Source organism: Leptonychotes weddellii, chromosome 2 (assembly GCF_054177405.1).
Source record: "Leptonychotes weddellii isolate Sample4059 chromosome 2, ASM5417740v2, whole genome shotgun sequence".
Classification (NCBI taxonomy): domain Eukaryota; kingdom Metazoa; phylum Chordata; class Mammalia; order Carnivora; family Phocidae; genus Leptonychotes; species Leptonychotes weddellii.
In genome coordinates this window covers 127700673-127711594 of record NC_138370.1, presented here as the reverse complement: position 1 = coordinate 127711594, position 10922 = coordinate 127700673, and the positions used below count along the sequence as shown (strand labels likewise).

At 38.4% G+C, this 10922-nt stretch overlaps 1 protein-coding gene across 1 annotated transcript in view; it reads left to right on the top strand.

The window, feature by feature from the left end:
* The window catches only part of LOC145720381 (uncharacterized), a gene marked incomplete at its 5' end in the record, with an annotated part of 59777 nt that overhangs the window by 11100 nt on the left and 37755 nt on the right, over positions 1–10922 (top strand). The window contains one exon of the mRNA XM_081813149.1: positions 9–273. Coding sequence (XP_081669275.1) covers positions 9–273 — 265 coding nt within the window. The remainder of the gene's footprint in view (positions 1–8; positions 274–10922) is intronic.

Genomic DNA, 10922 nt, shown 5'->3' with positions numbered 1-10922 from the left:
CTCCACAGAACCCCCTACAAGACCCAGCTACCACCACTTCCACAGAACCCCCTACAAGAGCCAGTTACCACCACCTTCACAGAACCCACTACAAGAGCCAGCTACCACCACCTCCACAGAACCCCCTACAAGAGCCAGCTACCACCACCTCCACAGAACCCACTACAAGAGCCAGCTACCATCACTTTCACAGAACCTACCACTATCACTGTATCCACCATCACTGCCACAGAACCCACCATCACCATGACAGAAGCCACAGCTTTCTCAACTGTATCTACCTCTTCAGCAATAGAGCCCACCTCCACATAAGCAGCAACCACCACCACAGCATCTACCACAGCTACTACTGAAATTATAACCAACCCTCCCTCCACCATATTTCTCAGTACCACTATCTATGCTACAACTCCCAAACCAATGACATCAAGCAGTAAAAGTTTTCAGTTTCTTGGATAGCTTCATGTCCATGTTTGGCTGAAGATGTGAGAAATGGTATTTTCCAAACTGCTCTGAGCTTTTAGTAGAAATGAACTTCATTTCCTTTAATGTCACCAACTCTTATCTAACAAGAACACTAAAGAAATAAAATAAAGTATTTGAGCCATAACTGGCACCTATTGCCATCAGGATGACTATCACTCTATTCTATATTTTATTACCTTCCAACAGCTGATGAGTCAATTTCCCAGAAGGAAAAAGAGAACCTTTATGAAAAAAAAAATGCTTTTAATAAAGGATCTACTTAAAGATAGTGAGCAGGATTAAATGAACCCACAAGAGATGTTGAGACATTCAGGATCTGGCCACAGTGAAGCTAGTAGTGTGCTTAGGCTTGATGGGGTAAAGGAATCAAACAGTGATACCAGAGCCTGAAGGAGATTTGAGCAGTGAAGGAAAGATCACCCAATAGGCCCTGTTGCTGTGAAGGGATGTAACTGCTGCCAGATAATGCAGCCTACATAAGGGGGAGAGCAGAATACCCATACCTCTCTCCTTCGCCTATTGCTTTCATCAGTGCAATCTGACCAAAATCTCATAGGGAAGAAACCCATGTGATAGATTTGTATGGTCATCCTCCCAGGGTTGGGAGCTAAGCAGAGAAGGGTGAACTGCTAATTGAGGAACTATCAACAAATAGTGTCCTGGCTCAGCATCCTGAGGTCAAATAAGCAGGGAAAAATGTGAGAGTTCCTGATTTCCTCCTGCAAAGAAAAGGAAAGAGATGGCAGCAAGATACATTATAAAATTATATCAATTTTCCCTGGAAATGTACAGATCTATAAGGATAACCAGGTAAGATATAAATAAATAAGATAAATTAAAAGAAAATTTAAATAGAAAATACATAAATATATCAACATAAACATAAAAATAAATATATTTTCAAAGCTTTAAAGGTGCTCTCGAGTACAGCAGCATAGCCTCTATAAATAGAAAATGTGAAATAATACCTTAATAAACTGATAATTTTACCTTCCCTTAAAATCTCTCTCAAATTATGAAATCATTCTTATCATGATGACATCATTGACATATACTCATTTCTGGAGTGAAAAGTCCATTCTATCTATTCTAGCAAATCTAAATGTCTAGATGAGACGTGAGGCAGAATTTCATGTATTCTATTAAAACAGAACTAAAATGAATTTTGATTATAACAGAAAATTACTTTTTAAAGGTACAACTAGCAAATATGGTTAAAGACTTAGCTGTTGTGCCCCATCAAGCTAATAATAACAGGTGTGTTGCTTTCATTTCAAAATTTTATTTGCTTCTGACTGCTGTTCTTTGATTCTTTTAAACAAAACATTATACCAACACTTTATGGAATGTATCAAAAGTCAAGGAGAGGGCGCCTGGGTGGCTCAGTTGGTTGAGCGACTGCCTTCGGCTCAGGTCATGATCCTGGAGTCCCGGGATCGAGTCCCGCATCGGGCTCCCTGCTCGGCGGGGAGTCTGCTTCTCCCTCTGACCCTCCCCCCTCTCATGTGCTCTCTCTCATTCTCTCTCTCTCAAATAAATAAATAAAATCTTTAAAAAAAAAAAAAAGTCAAGGAGTATATGGATTCATATCTATGTGTATTTAGCCTTTGGAGAACAGCTATGAACCTACTTTAGGGCACTACATTCCACATTTCCCCAATCTCCTGCTCATAATCTGGCTTCTAAACCTCTCTGCTGCTTGAGCCTTATAAATAAACCCACACCCAACTAACATTCCAGCATGGGGCCTGGACAGCCCATCTCTGCACTGTCAGCTCCCTGCTGCCTCTCTTGCTCCTGCTAGCAACAAATGGACAGATTCCTGCCAACTCCAATGTATTCTTCAATTTGACCTTCATTTAGGAAATACTATTAGACACTTTACTATGACCTGTGTGCAAACATAGTCCAAACATATTTCCTGCCATCAAGGAGCTCTTTATCCCTTCCAGTTTTGGCAGCCATCACGTCATCTCCCCAAAGTCTTCAATGGGTACTATGCTATCTTTGCCATCCCTACAATGAGCTCTATTTCAGTTGCCAGGCTAGGCTGGCCAGCTGGAAGGACAATTTCAATAAGGAAGGACACCTTCCCATTCTTCTCCATTCCCCCGTGAGTCCTTGGTAAAATGAATATGCTGAGCTACATCACAATGACACTCCAATGGAACATAGGGGCTCATCGGTTTTGCAAGTCCCATAAACTTTATTTCATACTCAGCATACCCTGTTATTAATTTTTATTCCAATCTTGTCTTTCCTTTAGCCTTGTTAAGAACAACTTCCACCCAAGACTCAGAGCTCTCCTGACAACCTATTCTCTCCCATTCATGCTTTCTGAGCTACCCCTTATGCTGTGCAGGTTGTACAGTGTACAAACTCTAGGAGGGGTACTGCCCACCAGCTACACCATACTCAGGAGGTCTGCCCAACTTTCCCCCAGACCACTGTTCCTCTATCTAACATACCAAACACTTCAGCCACACCATTTGAAGTCCCATTAGAAGAAAATTTCCCTAGATCCTGGGAATTCCCTTTAATACTGAACTGAATAAACCAGGGAGAGGAGAGAAATGGGCAGGTATCCTCCTTTAACAAAACTGTCCCTCCATGGGGTGCCTGAGTGGCTCAGTCAGTTAAGCTTCCAGCTCTTGATTTCAACTCAGGTCATGAGTTGTGGGATCGAGCCCTGTGTCAGGCTCCATGCTCAGCTGGGACTCTGCTTGAGGTTCTCTCTCTCCTCTCCATCTGTCCCTCCCCCCACTCTTTCTCTCTCTCTCTCTCTCACTCACTCAAATAAATAAATAAAATCTTTAAAAAAAAAACCCGTCCCTCCAGGTGGCCTGCCCATCCCCCATCCATCTCCCCTCCATCAACCCTCAGTTTGTTCTCTATAGCTAAGAGTCTCTTATGGTTTGGTTTGCTTCCCTCTCTCTTTTTTTTTCTTTTCCTTCCCCTATGTTCATCTGTTTTGTTTCTTAAATTCCACATATGAGTGAGATCATATGGTATTTATATTTCTCTGACTGATTTCACTTAACATAATACACTGTAGCTCCATTAAAAATAGAACTACCTGGGCGCCTGGGTGGCTCAGTTGGTTAAGCGACTGCCTTCGGCTCAGGTCATGATCCTGGAGTCCCTGGATCAAGTCCCGCATCGGGCTCCCTGCTCAGCAAGGAACCTGCTTCTCCCTCTGACCCTCCCCCCTCTCATGTGCTCTCTCTCTCTTGTTCTCTGTCTCAAAAAAAAAAAAAAAAATAGAACTACCCTACAATCCAGCAATTGCACTACTAGATATTTACCCAAAGAATATAAAAACATTAATTCAAAGGGATACATGCACCCCTATGTTCCTGCAGCACTATTTACAATAGCCAAATTATGGAAATGTCCATTGATAGATGAATGGGTAAAGAAGATGTGGTATATATATATATATATACAATAGAATATTATTCAGTCATAAAAAAGAATGAAATCTTGTTACTTGCAATGACATGAATAGTGCTAGAGAGTATAATGCTAAGTGAAATAAGTCTATCAGAGAAAGACAAATACCAAATATGTGGAATTAAGAAACAAAACAAATGAGCAAAGGGAAAAAAAGAGACAAACCAAGAATCAGACTCTTAGCTATAGAAAACAAACTGGTGGTTACCAAAGGGGAGGTGGGTGGGGGGATGGGTGAAATAAGTGATGGGGATTAAAACTACACTTATTATGATGAGCACTGAGTAACGTATGGAAGTGTTGAATCACTATATTGTACACCTGAAACTAATATAACACTGTATGTTAACTATACTGGAATTAAAATTAAAAGCTTAATTTTTAAAAAGGTGACAGTGTGCTGTGACTAAAGGCAGATGCAGGTTTGTGGGATCTGAATCTTATACAAATTTGGTGCTTCTCTTAAGGACAAGAACACAAAATTATAAATTATAGGTAAAACTGAATATTTTTAAAAATATTAAAAACCTCAATAAATTATAAATTTTAAAAGTTGACAAAATCCCCCAAAATAACATTTTTAAATAATTAACAACCTAAGAAATGTCTATAGTTCTTGTTATCCTGCATTTTTTGTATATCCTTTGATTACCTCTTCAAATGAGATGATTTCATTATCATTTTCTACAAAAAGCAAAGATAATAATTCAGTTTTCTTCTAATCTGGCTAATTAAAATACCTTTTTATTAGTGACAGTTTAGGAATTTCTTTAAAGCTTACAACTCATTATTGGCAATAGCATATAAATTTTTATGGCGGGCGGAGGGGGAGAGGGAGGAAGAGAATTTTAAGCAGACTCCAGGCCCAGTGCAGAGCATGACACAGGGCTCAATCTCAAGACCCTGAGATCATGACCCTGAGATCATGACCTGAGCCAAAATCAAGAGTCAGACACAACCAATTGAGCCACCCAGGTGCCCCAATAGCGTATAAATTTTTTAAATCATTGTCAAATAATGAGAAACTTTTACCAAATTTCTTTCATATATGAGCTGTAAGATTTCAGAGTATCTCAAGTTTTCTTGTAAAAGTGACTTGAACATCTTTTGAAATGATGACAGTTTATTGATGATGTCCTCAACTATAATGATAAGAGATAATGTCTCTGACAATGGTGGTTTTTCTTGAATATGCGTAAAATATAAGGCATAACATAGATGTACTCACTGTTTGAATAGCTTGATTTATGTACTATAAAAACAGAAAATCTGATAAATTCTATTTTATGGCATTCCTGAGATAGAGAGAGTTTATCATTGTATATGCAGCATAATCAAAGCAAGCATTTTTATTTTGACTGCATCAGCGAGAACTAAATCTTCTGTTTACAATCTTATATATCCAATAAATGAAGAATTTTGCACAGACTTTTTCTGGCTCTGTACATTTCAAACCACATTTCTCTTCCTCTACCCATGTTCCTTTTGGTGCTAGGTACCTTAAGATATGTTCTTACTCGGATATGATCTCTGGCCCTACACAATCATAGCCTGATGCCAGGTAAGTTAGCACAGTAGGTAATAGCATTATTTCTAGAAGCCTCTCTTATACCAGGAAAACTAGTAATAATTTAACTATACCTAAAAGTGACTATGACCCACATAAATATATCCTATTATATCTAAACTAAATATATCCTCATTCCAACTTCCTCATGGTTCTCAAAAATGCCTGCAACAAATCTCCAATGCCACTAGACACAAGGGGAAGTGAGACAGAAGAGAAGTTGAAGAGGAAAAGACAGCAATATTAGCCAATCTTGGTTAAATATTTATGCAAATATTGCAAAAATGTATGACCATATGACTACATTACTAGGTACCTTCCTGTAATAAAGAGGCCGACTCAATTTTTAGTGTTTGACCTTTGACAGCTTTTAAATCCTCATCTTCTTCCCTATCTAACCTATATCTGGGCAACTAAGATAGAAGTCTGGTGTGAATGCACATCCTTTGGTGCCTGAGGGCAGTTCAAACTTCACAAACCCAAGCCCACCATACAAGCCCACTGTAAACTCTTCCCCAGATCCACCCTAACCACCATAAAGGCCCAGCTCACTCTCTCCGTTTCCTTCAAACTGCCCGGACCAGCCTGCCCCTGATCTCAGGAAGTCTATGTGAGGAATAAACCTTTTCATATCCTCCTGGTATGTGTGGTGTCAAGAGTCTTGACACCCAAACCAACCGGCAGGGTGGAAGAGGGATGGGGGTCACTCCTAAGGAGTGAGGAAAAGCCTATACAAGTGACCAGCTCTGAAGCTTAACCTTTATTAGTTTCACAATAAATCCACTTTTGTGTGTACTTATATAATTTTCTTTCTAAAACATCCATTCTGATTTGAGAAACACTGATGCACAAAAATTCATATTTTCAAAATAATACCAAGTAGGAAGGTGGTTTTACACTTGAGTTTTTATATACTTCCTTAGAAGTATCAACATTCCCAAATAAATTTAACTTACAAAAAAATTCAAGTCATGGGACGCCTGGGTGGCTCAGTCGGTTAAGCGTCTGCCTTTGGCTCAGGTCATGATCCCAGGGTCCTGGGATCAAGTCCCACATCGGGCTCCTTGCTCATCGGGGAGCCTGTTTCTCCCTCTGGCTGCCGCTTCCCCTGCTTGTGCTATCTCTCTCTCTGACAAATAAATAAATAAAATCTTTAAAAAAAAAGAAAAAAGTTCAAGTCACATAAACTTTTCAAGAACAAATCTGTGTCATAAAATGAGTTGTTCCTTAGAGCAAGCTTATGTCACTAGTCAGATATTCCTTCTGCATAATGTAAATAATGAAAAGGTTCATTATAGTATTATTTCTCAAAATATAAGATCATCCATGTTAGATGTTGTTCGAATTTGTATGATACCAGAAATATCACTAATACTAAGGCCATTTTCCAGTATGTTAAACTATGAGAACCCCATTTAGTAGATTCATAGGGAAGATACCTGATGCTTTGTAAACATACATACCCACTATGTTGACCAGGACAGTAGGATAGCTGGGTTCCCAGGCAAAGTAGACATGAAGGTCACAGGCAGTGGCCACCTGTGGACATATTCTTCCCTATCTGCAATACATCCCTCCAGCACTATCCTATTCTGGCCTATGATGCTGAATTTCTGTTTCTCCTCTCTTCCATGAAATTAATGTTTGGTTCTCTTGACATTAATTTGCAAATCTGACCCTGCTTCTTGACATTTCTGGCTTTTCCTGATCAACTTGATTCCAATTTTCTGGTTAGTATTGCAATTTGATGTCTGTGTACTGGATTCTACTCTCTATCTTTCTGACCTCAGGTTGTCAACTGATCCAAACCCAACTTTGATCCTTATTTCATGATTTGGTTTGTTGTTTATCTTGTGCTGTATCTGATGATTGATTTCTTTCTAGACTCATCATGCCAGGATTTGAAGGGCAACATAACAAGGAAGAGTAAGAGAGAAGTTAAAGGAAATCTAAAATATGGTGCAACCTATGCAACAAATATGTTGATGCCAAGAAGGAGTATAGCTAAGTCATAATTACTTCATATTCATTCAAGAAAAAAGAACTTCAATCTTACTTTAAGGAATAACTAGAGCTTAAAACATCATCCATGAGTTTTATTTCACTGGGAAAGCCCTATGGAATAAGAGGATTCAATGTGCACAAAAACCATACATCAAATCTCTGAGATACACATCTTACAACTGTGTGTGCTACTTACATGAATGACTAGAAGGAAAATATGGGAATGTAATAAAGTCACTCCCACTACTGGGAGACCACATTAAATGCTAGACCACAATTACTCCCACCTTCTGAACATTGTTTTGAAGTAAACAGAATGCAGATACCAGATAGACAACTAACCTTGATTTAAGAGTTTAGATTTAAATCTCATCAATATTATTCAAGGTTGCCAATAAACCATAAAGCAACTCTGTGAAAATAAGAAACTACTAGCCCTTCTACCAGTTGAACATAACTCTACACCAGGATTAATGGCTTGTTAAGCAGGGAAAGGTAGATTTCAGCTCTCACCCCTATTTCTGGGCACCTTTGATCAGTGAACTTACACAACCATGTCTGGCAGCCTTGATATTCTCTATAATAACCAGATAATGACTACAGCCATCTCAATTCTTACATTATTGTTACTTTTTGATATCACATACTAAAACTGATGGAGATAAAGTATATATATACCTGGGCTCTCTTTTTGTCTCTGAGTGCTCTGAGGAAGAGTAAGTATATTCCCTTGGACACATGCTGATGTAATCACCTGATTGGCAGCTGAGACCACTGCTGTCAGGTACTCTTCTCTACTGTCCCAAGCCCCAGTTTTTAGACTCTAAAAGGTCTAGAGACAAGGAACTAATATCTATTATTCAACCAACATAAACAATTACTGAAAGGAAATGCAGTGAAAGATGAAGCAGTCAGGTCCTTCTCCAAAATATGTAGTGATTGACCCAAAGTCTAGAAAAACACACTAACTACACCAAAAGAGTAAATATGTTGAAGAGCCAAGAGGTAGAGGACAACTTGAAAGGCTTTCTGTCCCTCAGCTAGAAAATAAGTAAGTTGCTGCCATAGGATGCAACAAAGACCAGCTCTCATTCTAATGAGATGCTTCTGTTAAAACAGGAAACAGCTTCAACTGAGCAACAAGATTTTATGAGCCTTGAAGATCAGCGTGCAAAAGGCCTGCTGATCCAGGAACAAGAAAGAAACCACTATAATAATTTCAAACATCTGTCATGTCCAAAGAATAAAGCATTCTAGAAAACAACAAAAAAAATAATTGCCCAATTCATCTTTGAAACATGGCAATTCAAAGGTTCCCACCACTCATGGACACAGGTGATATCAACTGTCTGTGAGGTTAATTGAAAAGGAAGGGGGCACCTGGGTGGCTCAGTCGTTAAGCGTCTGCCTTTGGCTCAGGTCATGATCCCAGGGTCCTGGAATCAAGCCCCGCATCGGGCTCCCTGCTCGGCGGGAAGCCTGCTTCTCCCTCTCCCACTCCCCCTGCTTGTGTTCCCTCTCTCGCTGTCTCTCTCTGTCAAATAAATAAATAAAATCTTTAAAAAAAAAAAAGGGAAGGGATTAAAATATCAAATGAGCCTTTTACTGTTAAGTACAATTGTTTCTCTAACCTTCTTCTGATGCACACTCCTAAGGACATTAACTTGGAGACAGATTAACTTCATGGATTCTTTTTTAATCCCCGAAAACTCTATTGTTAACTCAAGATAAAACTTCTCACCTCCCTACATCACCAAGCAATTAGACTATAAAAATCTTTTTTATTTATGTGAATTTTAATACATAATTTGTCTTAGTTAAGAAGTACAAAAGATAACTCCAACTCAATTTGCTAACTTTGAAAGTTTCAATACCCAAGTTTTGTCAAATTGTAGAGTTCTTTTTGTAAGAAAAAAAAATTTCACATATTCTTCCCTAGAACCGGAAACACATCTAAGACACATGGATACCAGTGCAAATATGAAATACAATAAAGAAAAACAGAAGTAAATATTGTTTAGCCCTAAATAGAGTATAAATTCAGACAAAGGCAGATGTACTAGGAGAAAACATCCCGGAGATGGTGGCTTCCTAAGGGCATGAATCTGGGAAGCCTGAACTAGAAGGACAGGTAGACAAAGATTTTCTAAAATCAGTTGGCAGGCAGAATGGAAACAAATACCCACAGGTAAACTGACTACTGTCCAAGACAATAAAAATGATTCTTTACGTATTTCAGAATGCATATATTAAGGACTTTTATACATTTTCAAAAATAAATTTAATTCATATAAGGCTTGGATGCTATTCCATCTGAAAGAAATATAAAAGTTTATTTTTTATTTTGAAAGATAAAATAAAAGTCATTTACAGCAAAACTGTATTGAGGGCTTGCTCTTTACAAAACTCACACCCTGGTGCTATGGAGGGAGGTTGCAAGTAGATGCACCCACTTCACAGTAGGAGTTGCAGCCAAGTGATGGAACTGAGGAACAGTAGAGGGTTATGGGAGCACATGAGTTGGAGAGACCGATTTTGACTGGGAATCACTTAAGTAATATTTAAGAGCAATTACAAAGGATCCACTATGAAGAGAAGTAAAAGACAAACCTCTAATTCAATGAAATCTTGTTGCAATAAAGTGAGATTATTTATCCTGTGAAATCAATATGCAGTTGTGATTAGTGCTTAGTACACAAGTCTAAATAATTGTTGAATCAATAAAAGAACATATGAAAGGGATTTCCAGTTCAAAATTCCTATAAATTTATAATGAATCCTTTCAGTCATGCCAGTGAGCAAAACTTTGTTAATGTTATGTCCTGAAGTAAATGTTACAATTTTTCAATTATTTATTTAACTTCCAGTTATTTAACATACAGTGTAATATTAGTTTCAGGGGTACAATATAGTGATTCAGCACTTCCACAAAATATGCACTGCTTATCACAAGTGCACTGCTTAATCCCCATCACCTATTTCACCCATCTTCCCACCCACCTCCCCTCTGGTAACCATCAGTTTTTTCTCTATAGTTAAGAGCCTGTTTCTTAGCTTGTCTGTCTCTTTCTTCTTTTGCTCATTTGCTTTCTTTCTTAAATTCCACATGAATGAAATCACATGGTATTTGTCTTTCTCTAACTTATTTTGCTCAGCATAATACTCTCTAGCTCCATCCATGTCCTTGCAAATGGCAAGATTACATTATTTTTATGGCTGAGTAATATTCCATTATACACACACACGCACACACTTTTTTTTAATTTTATTATGTTATGTTAGTCACCATACATTACATCATTAGTTTTTGATGTAGTGTTCCATGATTCATTGTTTGCGTATAACACCCAGTACTCCATGCAATACATGCCCTCCTTAATACCCACCACCGGGCTAACCCATCCCCCCACCC